The sequence below is a fragment of the Oxyura jamaicensis genome, chromosome 2 (assembly GCF_011077185.1).
Source record: "Oxyura jamaicensis isolate SHBP4307 breed ruddy duck chromosome 2, BPBGC_Ojam_1.0, whole genome shotgun sequence".
NCBI lineage: Eukaryota > Metazoa > Chordata > Aves > Anseriformes > Anatidae > Oxyura > Oxyura jamaicensis.
The window spans coordinates 53597264-53609749 of NC_048894.1; the positions used below are offsets into that span (position 1 = coordinate 53597264).

General features: G+C 42.0%; 1 protein-coding gene across 1 annotated transcript; it reads left to right on the plus strand.

The window, feature by feature from the left end:
* The first annotated feature begins 1814 nt into the window (after nt 1-1814).
* TMEM14C (transmembrane protein 14C) lies at nt 1815-7826 on the plus strand. Its single transcript, XM_035316780.1, has 5 exons — nt 1815-1906; nt 2087-2170; nt 4409-4510; nt 6951-7038; nt 7231-7826. Exons 2-5 carry the CDS (start codon nt 2095-2097, stop codon nt 7286-7288), a joined length of 324 nt encoding a protein of 107 aa, XP_035172671.1. The 5' UTR covers nt 1815-1906; nt 2087-2094; the 3' UTR covers nt 7289-7826.
* Nucleotides 7827-12486: the final 4660 nt, after the last annotated feature.

Consider the following 12486-nt stretch of genomic DNA (forward strand, 5'->3'; position numbering starts at 1 on the left):
AAGAATGAGCCATATCTGGAGAGACAGGAATGCAGTCCTTGGGTTGTAAAGGTTAACTCCAGTTAACTCTGTGTATGCTCTGACACTTGAAGCAACGTGGGCATCATCTGGGCTGTTATGAGATTATTCATGTGACAATAGCAATATTTTCTTGAAGGTAGATGTCTGTATTTAGCTTTTGTAACATTTAGATAAATGATCAGAACCACATATTCATTATACCTGATTTATATGAGCTCAGTTTAATTCAACAATAAAGGGGGTTCAATTGTACTTCAGTTTAAACTTACACAGCTTTTAACTTTTTCAATACCCCAAATGTGTGTGTGTGCACAAACACTGGTAAATAATGTAGGACTTAGAAATGGTTTGTATACATGTCAGGAAAGATACCTAATCAGATTTTTAACTGTTAACTAGGCTCCTGTAAGTAAGTACAGACTTTTACTTTTCTCTCAGTTATGTTTATACTTTGTTAACTGTTTTCAGATATCTGTTCTAAACTGTTTATCGTATGTCTGTACTCAACAAAATGTCTGCCACTGTTAAAACAATTTTCATTTTTTTTTAATTTTTAAATACACGAGCTCATGGCCATGACCATCACAATTATAGAAGCAAGCTGTCATAAGCACCAAGAAAAACCCACTCTGTTCATAATTTCAAGAATGAAAAAGCAAAAATTCCATGGATTTTTGGTTCTAAGGTTCAGACTTACAAGTCATTTGTAAAAATCCAAACTCCCTTTGCACTAACAACTGTGCATCTCATGAGACTCAGAATAGTTTGTGGACAGAGAAGACAAATGTTAACAGCTTTTAAGGTGAAATGCAGAAGCAAGCCAGGGAGCAGAACTCATATTTTATACACCTTGAGTAAATGCTGAGCTACTAAACAGTGCGTTGCCTTTTTTTTTCTTTTTTTCTGGTGCACATCAGAATGTTTTCCATTGTAGTTCTCAGGGAGCTGGTTAGAAAGATAGAGGCGAGGCAGCACTGCAGAGAAAGAGATAGCAGTGAGAAAGCTCTTCCTGTGTCAGAAACTGAGCGTGGATGGCACTGCTAAAGTAGACGGAGCCACAACTGTACAGAAGGGCAGCCTGGCACGCAGCCTCTCAGCTGAGCCTCAGGTGAGTTCAGCAGCTTTGGGTTTCTTCCAGTTTCTCTGCAGCCCCTCTTGGGGATCCCCAGTGCTGGGATGTGAATCACAGGCCAGTGAAATGTGAACCTCGCAGCCTTTAAGCTGCCTCAACAGCAAAGCGAACCCCTTCCAGGAGAGGGGTTAATAGATAATGTTGGTTAAGGCACTATTACGGGAAATAGCAGATCTACATTTCAACCACTTGGGCCAAAGAGGGAGTTTAAGTGATACTTTGTGACCATGAGGGTAATTCACAAAGATCTGAAAAAAACGTGTTCTAGAGAGGGCTGGACTTTGCAGACAGCACAGCCCCGTGAAGTTTGCTGTTCTGTTACGAGGCAGTGCTGAAGCCCCTCGGCCGAGCTCAGGGGCTCAGCTGGAGCTGTGCTCTTTCTTCCTATAAAGCTAAATGTATGCAGGAGGTGAGCGTATAGACGACTAGAATAAGTCCTGCAGCACCACTTAGGTAAAGAAAGACACATTCAACAACTGGGAAAAAAAAAAAAAAAAAAAATGTAGACAAAACGTTTTGCATCTTGTAAGGTGCAGAAGTCCCCCATGTTTTCCATAACAGGGCTATGCAGCAGTTACCAATCAAAGCTAAAAGCAGCCTGGAGACTGCCCGCAGATCGTTTTGGGTGCTGACGGTGTGTTTTTTCTCCCAAAACAGCCGGAAAAGGGAAGCTTTGGGCGGCGCGTTGCTGTTTCACCTCCCCTTCCGTAGCCTGCTCCGCCCCAGGCTGTGTGAGCGGAGCGCCCAGGGCAGGTGGGCACAGCCTGGGCACCCTCCCCAGCAAAGCGGGTGTCATCGCTTGGGCTTGGGGTGGAGGGTTTAGGCAGGTTTTCCTCCTAGAGAACCTCCCTGCGGCAAAATATTCCCCTCTCGCCCCCTTTTTTCCCCTCCAATATTAAGAGCTAGCTCCCCTCACCACAATCTCTTTTCCAGTTTTCAGCATGGCTGTGGACTGGCTCGGCTTCGGCTACGCTGCCCTGGTGGCATCAGGAGGGCTCATTGGCTACGCAAAAGCAGGTATGGCCCTGGAAGGTGATTTCTAACCCCCCCTGAATTTGTGTGAGCTGGGTGGCTTCCTACCAAAGCCTCCTGCCTCGAAGTTAGCACAGATGTGAAGTTTGTCAGCTTGTGCTATGTGCTGATAGTTTGGGGCTGGTAGGGTGTGGTGCGCTGGGGGCTGAGCTGTGCTCTGGGCTGATAAGCTCAGTCTGCTTTGGGTGGGTGCTGATACCCTGCCTCTGCCCTGCGCTCTTCAGATAAACTGCCACAAGTTTGCTTCAGAAACCTTTTCCCCTGCTGTTTTAAATATAAGCATTCTATAAATATTCTTTACCTTTCAATGACATCACCATTTTTTCCCTTAGCGATTTATTCTCGTTTTAATGTTTGATGATAACAGCATACTGCAAGCTGCGCAGTTTGCAGAAGGATCCTTTTGCCAGGGAGAGCTGAGCAGTGCAGTGCAATCAGTCCTTGAAGTTCTTCCTTTCCTGGGCTTTTCCAGCGTAAGCTTCATCTCTGGCCTGCTTTCACTTCCCAGTTTGCCTGCCCTTCTGCAGACAGAACTGTGGATGTCTCCCTGCTGCAATACTGTCTCTTCCCACTTTGAAAAACTTGCAGCTCTCTTAACGTTTGCTGTATGAAGGTGTGTTCCTTCATTGCTGAAGGTAGGGAGAAACTTACAGTAGGTGTGACTACATGGATGCTAATGCCTGCTCCAGTCTGCTCCCTACTGCCCTAGGGCTCTGAGCGTAGTTTCAGGCAGGAGGGACGCTACTGAGAGCTTAAATAGCTAATTTCATCTGTATTTCTCTGGGGCCATTATGAAATGATCGATATCTTATCTTCTCTTCCCAGATGGGAGGATGTGATCATGCTGATGCAAGAAGGGAATTCAGCTCAAGGGATTTTTGAAGCGGGAATGGGAGCTTGTATGGTGACGTGCAGGGATTTTTATTTTTTTTTTTAAAAAAAAAACACCTTAGCATCCCTACTAATAACTTGGAGAAATCAAAAGAAAATTGAACTTTCAGCCATAAACCTGAGGTGTTCTGTTCTTGTACAGCCAAGTCTACATTATGTACCTTGGGAAGGATACAAGAACAGGGCCAGGGCAAGGTCTTCTTTTTTTTTTTTTTTTTTTTTTTTTTTTTCCATTAGTGAGTTGTTGTTTTGAGACCCAGGAACTTCCTGAGCCAGGGGTGGCGTGTTTGTCCTAGTAAGCATATGTGCCATAGGTGCTTAAACAGGTCCTCAAGGTAAAATTCAAGGGTATGATGGCCATTGGGTGACTCCCAGGATGCAGAAAGAATTGCATTTACCGCAAGTTGGTGCCAAACTGTATTCTGTCCAGGGCAGCCTCTTACTAGAGTGTCTGTCTTTGCACGCGTACAAGAATGTGATGCTTCCCGTTATCTTCAGCTCTTGCTTTTTATATTAAAAGCGGGATGTGAAGCAATGTTACAGCTGTTCTGCTGATGACTGAAAAGTGATTACTTTCTGGTAGCAGTACGTGTTCCGCCTCTAACAATGACAGGAGATCTTTATCAGCATAGATTTGCAACCCTGAGTCCTTTTAACGGTGACCTATAAAAACTGAATATATCAAGGACCATCCTCAAGTAGCATTGAGTCCTGAATTTTCCATTAGCCTTATTGAAAGTATTCACTGCTTGCAGAGGTCGTGCCATTTCCTTACCTGATGCCATCTATAAATTGCCAATTTTGTGGTAGCTCAGGATTATCATTTGTACTGAAGGCTTGATCCAAAGTCTGGCTATTTGTCTCCTCTCTCTGTTTGGACAACTCTTTATTTGTCTGAATACCCTCCTGCCCAGTTCAGTTCACGTGTCCTTTTTCTGATCTTAAACCCTTACTATTTAATCCCTTTCTACATCACTGCTTTTCAAGCAATTCCAGAATCGTTATTTGAAGCAACATGCTTTGGTCTGCAAAAGAAGACCCCAGTTCTTTTGCTATTCTCACTAGTCTTTCTATCATAAATGTATTTGTGGCTTTGCTGGTAATGAATTAAATACCAATGCGAATTTTATCTTGTGCAAGAACATTTAAACACGGTTCTTGATTCAGATCAGCGTGGTCTTAAAATCTTCAAAGACAACCCCCCCAGTCTGCTTTATAACAATGAATGCCCATGTTTTTTTTTGTTACTGGTAGTGTTTTATGAAGCAAGTAATCTAATAGACAGGTTTATTTCTGAGTTTCTACTAAATGTGTTATCTTTTATTCATTCAGGTAGTGTCCCGTCGCTAGCTGCTGGCCTCCTCTTCGGAAGTTTGGCAGGACTGGGTGCCTATCAGCTCTCACAGAATCCAAATAATATTTGGATTTCTCTGAGTAAGTCTTCTAGAGCTTTAGTTACAAGGAGTTATATTTACCCCAAAACAACTGGATACTAAAAATGAGTACCTAAAAGTCTTTGCAGAAATGTTAAACTGTTGGGGCTACGGATTGAGTTTCAATCAGATCTTTAAACTTGTATTTAGTGAAAAATCTCTTTTAGTGGTCAAACCTCATTGCTCTTCCTGGAATGCGAACCATTGGCATTTTTAGATTTTTTTCATTTTTAATAATGTATTGAAAATACATGTGGAAGATCTGCTTGTCTTTGTGTGTCTTGCTTAGTGATTTCTCACTACATTCCTGCTTTCCTGCTTCCCTTTGTAAAGAAATATAAAGTGTTCTGGGTGACGTCTCATCTTTTTGCTTCTATTCTACAACAGGAGATGAAAATACCTGTTGCTTATCATTAGGGCTTGTCTTATGGACATCAAAAAACCTACTGCTAGTGAAGGAAAATCTGTGCTAGGATAAAGTGAAACTTGTATAGTTTTAAAAATAATCAAACCAAATACCATTATTTCACATCCTTCAGGAAAAAAAAAAAAGTAAACATTTGGTGTTTAAAAGATTGTCTGTAGTATGGTGCGAATCTCCAAAATGCAGTTTTTGACTTTCTGCCATTTACCATGCACAGCCCAGGGTTGCCACCAAGTTAGGACACGTTTGCATGCTATCTATCACCTATCACTTCAGCCTCGTTACACCTATTGTTCATGCCAGTTGCAGAATAACATGACTGGAGCTTTTCCCACTCGCTAGTAAGTTAGGGTGCCTTGCCATTGAAATAGGCTGAGAATATATGTAGATAATTCCAGCAGCACAGCTGATGCCTGACACTTGTTACGCTGCTGTATCTCAGATACTTGTGGGCATCCACTGCTGAAAATGGTAATGATTGTGATTGACTTTTTTTTTTTTTTTTAATGTGTGGAATTAGAAAGGTGTTGCTCCATTTGGGGAGATTCAACACAGAAGCAAGCTACAATAATGCAGTTTCTTCTTCCTTCTTTTCAGAACTGGAGCTTCTCTTCTCCCTGACTTTGAGAAGCTAATTGCTGAGAGTCATTGCTTAGTCAGTGCTTAAAGAGGTGCCACTGACCAGAGCATTTGTTTGCTGAAGCTGTGATGTAGCACCTAGCTCTTTGCCATATAAAAGTCAGAAGTGAAAGGGGAAGGCCCAGCATTTCTCTCTGCTTTAACACTGTCTTCGGTGCAGTCCACTTTCACTTCCACATCTACTGGATAGGTCAACAGCTGCATGGTCAGGCCTCAACAACTGGCATAAACCATGAATGCAGAAGTTTAACAGGACTGAGACCCAGTATTTTGCTAAATGTGAGTGACAGTCAATTCTAAGTTCTGTAACTTATGGAGTAACATATGGAGTCCTTCCCTCCTCCTTTTCACACTTCAAGGTTTTTGGAAAAGTTAGGTTCTGCTGCGTTAGACAAAACTACATTTAGTTTGGCGCACGTTTTTTGAATACTAGCTATTGAATACTGAGCTTGAGGCATTTGGGTATCAAAATATTTTAATTCTTCCCTGTGTGTTGGATCGCGGTCCAGGTGTTGTACACATCTACCTACATGAGACTGTTAGGTGTCAGTGACAATATTTAGGACGATGTTAGGGAGCAAGGATGCCACACCTAAGACTGAAGATGATGGCTGGTCCTGCAAGATGTAGTTCATAAAAAAGCAGTGGTAGAAGATACGTTTTTCCAACCACCAGTTTTATGTGTATCTGTTACCACTGGGTAGCAGCTACATGCTAAGAGTTTCATCAGTATGATTTTCATAGAGTTTTCAAAGTATTCAGTCTTTCTTTGAGATAGTGTTCTAGAGATTGCCTTTTGTATTTTACTGTCCCGGTGAAACTGCTTGACTTTTACCTCAACGTGAAGTGGTCTGGGTGGATAACTCACTCTCTAGTCTTAGTGGAAGGTGGTTCATAGCCGAAAATGTTTGGTAATACTTAGCACTTACGAAGTACTTGCCTTGTGAAGTCGTTTGCAAATATAAGTTGGTTAATTCTCAGAATCTTATGGCAAGTTAGGCAAGAAAACACTAATCTCCCTCTTAAAAGAAGTGGGGGAATTGCATGTACAGGTTTAGTGATTCACTGGGAAGGAGTGGGTTCAGGGCAGCGTAATGCAGATTATTTCCAGTTACCAAAGAAGCACGTTTTGCCAAAAAAATGTAAGGACTGTGTATACTAGAACTTGGCTTAGAATACCTGCTCTTCATGTACTGAGGCATTCCAAAATTTGTACAATTTATTGACTCTTTTTGTCCATCTCACATGAAATAACCTTTTTTTTTTTTTTTTTTTTTTTTTTTTTTCCTTGATGATATTTCTGTTCTGTCCTGAATTGTAGCATCTCTGTCACACGCATGCACCTCTACTGACCGGACTCTTTAATCTCTCATTTAAGTTACATCTGGAACGTTGACTGCCGTGATGGGAGCGAGATTTTACAACTCTGGAAAATTCATGCCAGCAGGGCTAATTGCTGGTGTCAGGTACAACACAACATACTTTTTTAAAAAAAAAAAAAATCCCGTATGTGATTTTTTTGATTAATTATACTGAGATTACTTCGTACATCTTTTTCGTTTCTATGCATCAGTTATGTGAGAAGTATTTGAAAATGAATTGGCAAGTTGTTGTCCTTTAATTCTGTGAACTTACCAAGTGTTTCTCCCTTTACACAGTTTGCTGATGGTTGGAAGATTAGCGCTGAAGATGGTGGATAAGCCCCATGAAAAGTAACTGTTCGCTTTACAACTTAGTATCTGGATAAGGAAACCTAATAATGAAGCTGTATGACTGTAGAAACAAGAATACGAAGCAATTTTCTACATGAAGACAGCTTACTGGCTTTTGCCTTTTTTTTTTAATGGAAAGAAGAATGAAGGGGTGGATAGTCTACTATCTACTAGTGGATAGTACAAGACATACAAGGTAGCATTTATTTCAGTGATCTGGTAGAACTATTACTGTGTGGTGAAAAATTTGGTCCTGGTTTTATTTTTTTCAAACACATTTCAGTGTTTAACACTTCCAATTTTTATATTCCAAAGTATACGGACGATGTGTATGAAGTACACAGGACCTGTAATTAAAGTGTCACCAGCAGAAACAGGCTCAGTACAGCACTGTATATCATGCCTTTCATACGGAGTATCACGTTATGCTTTACCTGCTGTATTCTGAATTTATGTCTATAACACCAAACAGACCCTTTTTTAGTGTGAAATGATGCTAAAATGTTGCTTTTTTACAAGTAAAACTTGTTGCAAACCCTTGATGTTTTTGTATTCTTTCTGTCCGTATGGGGGGCAAAGGTTATCTTTTTTTTTTTTTTTTAACCTTATCTTCTTGTACCTACCTCAGTGGACGTCTGTGCAGTGAACTGCTATACAAATGCTGTCTTTTGATGATGTTTTAAAATTACCTTTTAAATGGAGGAGCAGAAGATTAAATCTTGGGCCTTCATTAACGCATTAATTTAAGTTTTAGTGATTTACAATTATTGATATATTTAGAGTTTGTAACTCCCATTCTAAAGTGATATTTTACATAATGACTACTGATGATTTACTGAAGTTGTCAAATTAATTCCAGGTTTTTGGAAGTATTTCATACTGTGACCTCGTTTCTGGGAACTTAACCTGTAGATAACCTGATTTACAGGGACCAGCACTGAAAACATGTGAAAACATCTCTGGAATTCCAGTCTCAGTTAAATTGTACTCTGTAAGTAAAATATACTTATATTTAGAGTACATTAAGTAAAACCCAATAGACTGTTTGTAATGGCCTTAAAATACTTTTAAACCAGTGAATGTAATTTAATAGAGAATTCTATCACTGCTACAGAATTTTCTAGAGTTATTAAAGAATTAGAGACATCACTACCCTTTTTCATACCGCATGTGCTTTTAGGCATGCGTCTAAAAGGTAATTCTACAAATTTTGTTTCCTATTTTACTGTGTAGGCTTTGGTGTGTGTGGGGGGGTGTTTCTTTTTCTTTCTTTTTTTTTTTTTTTCCTTCCACTGAGGGTGTTTTTTTTTGTAAACTGAGATTATTACTTTTGCATTGAATTCGCTGTATTCATGCCATGACTTCAGGGAAGCTGCATGCTGTGAGCAAGGCTGTATCTGGATATAACATTCTAACAGTGATTTAAAAAAAAAAAAAAAGGAAATGAATAGTTAAAATGATTGTTAAAGCTAGTGTTTTCAAAGCACACCCTGAAACTAAAAAGAAGTTAGTTTAACATAGCTAACAGTATCAGCGTGATCTGGAAAGACTTTGTAGAGATGGAGAAGGGGGGAAGCCAGGCTGGTGCAACACAGACCGAGTCACCGGGCTTCAACAACTCGGAGTTTAGTCATGCCTCCAGAACGTGATACGTTATAGTACTGACCGAAGAAAAGAATTCAGCTTAGCAAATCCTTATTCCCAAGAGTGAAAGCCCAGGCCCTCTATTCCACATTACCGCCAGTGCCTGGGGGAAGGTGGGTGGCAATCAGTAGTATGAACTACCTTGCTCCTCTCTTTAGGACCTCGCTCAGGACTACAGGAGGGAATTTCCTATTCATTTTGGTGGATAAATCATCTCTTGGAAGTAGGAGCTCACCCCAGGCTTTGTAGAGGGGATAGATATACAAGAGTACCGTCTTTAATAGCAGATGCTTCCTGTAAGTCCCACAAAGTGTGAGGTGTCGGGCTCGCTTCTGGCATCCCTCTGATGGGAGCAAGCTCCCATGCAGGAGAGGGCCCTGTGGCTCATGCCAAGGGCTGTCCTGCACGGGGAGTATTGCCTGGGGGAAGTCACCACAGCAGAGAAGAGAGCACAAAGTGCTGGGACCTGTGGGAACAGGAGCAACTATTTTCTGGTTTTCTTTTAAAGCTAAATAGTCACTGACAAAATACAGGAATGGTCCTGAAGGGAGGGATTGAACCTGAAGTGCCTCTGCCAGCTGGAAAACCATCCAGACAGCCTAAATTTCACCTATGCTTTATGTTTACTTTGGGCTAGCCCTGCTCCAGGTCTGTTCACACTCAGGACCTTGTGTGTGGCCTCCCAATTTTTCCTCAGAGCCTTTTAGTGGTGCCTTGTTCTTCCCGCTGACTAGACACACACCTTTAGGTAGGGTCGTAATGCTGAGCATCTTCTGGTTGAGGTGAGGTGCTTGCATGGGACAGCACCAGGCGTGAAGGGGCTGGGAATGCCACAAACCACCCAGCTGGTGGCTTGTAAGAATGTTTTTTGGGGGATCGAAATCTCATATACTTGGGTGCCTCAGTTGGGCCTTACTCTTTACAGATACAGGACAGAGACCTAGAATATGGTAGCAACATACTGAGGTTCAATTACAGCGTTGGTTTGAGAGGAGGAAAAAAAAGGCCTGTTACTCACCTATCAACAGATGTCACACCCCAAGCTGTTCTTTCAATTTATGCGACTTTCACAGCCAGCAAAATCCCTTTCATTTAGTACAACTGTGTAACGTAGCATATGAATGTAAGTAACACCAGCAGTACAGGTGCCAGTCTTTTAGAGCAGCAAAGGAGAATGAGAGGAGGATGGAAAACATTTCAAGTGAAATGGTTTAGGGGGAAGTAGTCACAGGCTGTCCCACTTTATCCCTTGTTCTAAGAACGTAATGCATGACTGTAATGCAAAGCGTATCCCCTAGCCCTTATCCTGCCGCGGGCTTTGAAAGTGCAATTTGCCATGTCCCAGTTCTGTCAGTCACTGTGCTGGGAGCTGCTGGCACTCTGTCATCCCTGGCTGAGGGTCAGTCCATGCCAGAACTAATACGGCCTGAAGTATTCAGCAATTACCATTTTGTGGTGTTACAATTCCTAGCTTTCTGGCATTATATTCATGCTTTCTGACTGAACAATTTAATCTACTTGGAAAAATGGGAGGGGAAAGAAAGGTCAGGAGAACCTCCAGGCAGTTCCAACAGAAGGAAAGCCTTTGTTCACCCAGAATCCCTGCAAGAAAAAATTGCCAAGTGTTGCATCAGTAGCAGCCCAGAGACATCTCTCTTGCTTCCTTGAAGTGTCGTGATGGAGCAAATCAAAATGCTTATGCTCCCGTGCTGTATTCCAGCTCAAGTCCAGCACACAGGTGACTGTGGATGTTTTTTTAGACTCCTTGTGCCTTCCTTCTGAACCCGTGAAATGGAGACGTTTTCTTTCTCTTCCCCTGCACGCAGTTTGTCTTCTACATCCCCGCCTTTTACTGGGTGCTTTTACCATGCATGGCATGTTCTCTGCCCCAGAAGCAAGGATCAGTAGGTTTGATGTAGTTTTACTGCTGGTAGTTAATATAGTCTTGTTTTAATTGCCCCTCCTTCCTCTCCCTGAGAACTGCTCTAGAGGAGGCAACAGTAGGTCATAGAAGAACGAAGCTTAAATCAATTTACAGAGGATTGTCTGAAACACCAGAAGCGCACTATGGCTTGGTCTGTATTCTGAAGAGATTCTTATTTGCTATTGTGAAAGACAGCTCTATTTTCCATAGAAAGGTGAAACTGGACACGCTGACTTGGGAAAAAAAATACACACTGCCTTACTGCCTTAAATAGTACCTCATGGGGTGTCAGAACCAGGTATAAGTCAGGGCTGCCACAAAGGCACCTCAGCCATACCACAGCTCTACTCTAGATGGGAGTAAAGCACAGTCAGAAGCAGATTTCACCCCCTAAAGGCACTCACCTGTGCTTCAGATGGGTGCTGAAAGGCTCCACCTGTTGCTAGCTACAATAGGGTCCCGTTGCAAAGTTTCTCCTTGTCCTTTTGGGGAACTAATTTCACACAGCACGACACCAGACATCCTGTTTTCCAGTAACTGGGCATTTCTGGTTGTTAGCCTGCTCTGCAGAAGCAGCACAGTACTTACTGAGGAATAAAGGGGAACTGTGCTAGCACTGCTCAAAGCAACGGCAGGCGGTAGTACAACCGCAGCCAGGCTCACGATGCAAAGCACCGCTGTCACCACGGAGTGAAAGGAGACGTGCCAGTTTTAGGCTGAGGCAGCAACAGTGGTAAGCTCAGAATCTGTGACGATGTTTGCCAGGACTCATTTTCCTGGGACCCTCTAGTTACTCTTAAGATTGATACAACCACAGCTTGGAGGGATTATAAGGGAACTAGGGACCTGGCTACGGATGGGATCCGCTCAGTGGCCTATGCAGCTAGGATACCATCCTCAAAGAGCTGATGGCTTGGGAAAAAATGGAATGATGAGATTGTCTTGAAGCCCAGGATCAAGCTCTATTCGTCAAGCCCCTCTCTTCCCTCCTTTGCCCGTCCCGGGCAACAGAGTTGAGAACCAAGGACCTGGCCTCACCCAAGATAGCTGCAGCACGGTCACTTTCCCTCTGCTCAAGGAACTGCACTACTGCCTCCAAAAATCCTAAGAGAACAAAGACCTGGTCTTCAGAATGTTAGTATAAGATGACAACAGCATTAATTAAATAGTAAGGCTTCTGCTGGAATACAGCAGAAACTGGACATCTATGAAGGCTAAAATGACAGAAACCCACCAGTTTTTGAATAGTAGTATTTATCTAGAATTTATCTATTTTTATCTACTATTTATCTACTAGTGGTAGGAGACTCTTGTGACCATGTCGTAACATCCCCGACAATTTTCAGACATGGCCAAGACCTACTATTGATTGAATATATACCAAAATCAATTAGTATCTTCTGCTGCTATTTGCACACGCTGTTAATAATGACATGTCTGGTCACCTTCTAGTCAATGACAGTCCTGAACTGCAAGTATTTTTTTAGGCAGAGATTTCCAATTAAGATCTGTTTTGCAATGCTTATATACATACCTGTAACATGTCACTTTTCAGGATATTTTGGAGCATGAAGATAAATCTAAATTATGAGGCAGTAATACAGAAGATTTTCACCTGTCTTTCAAGAGCTCTT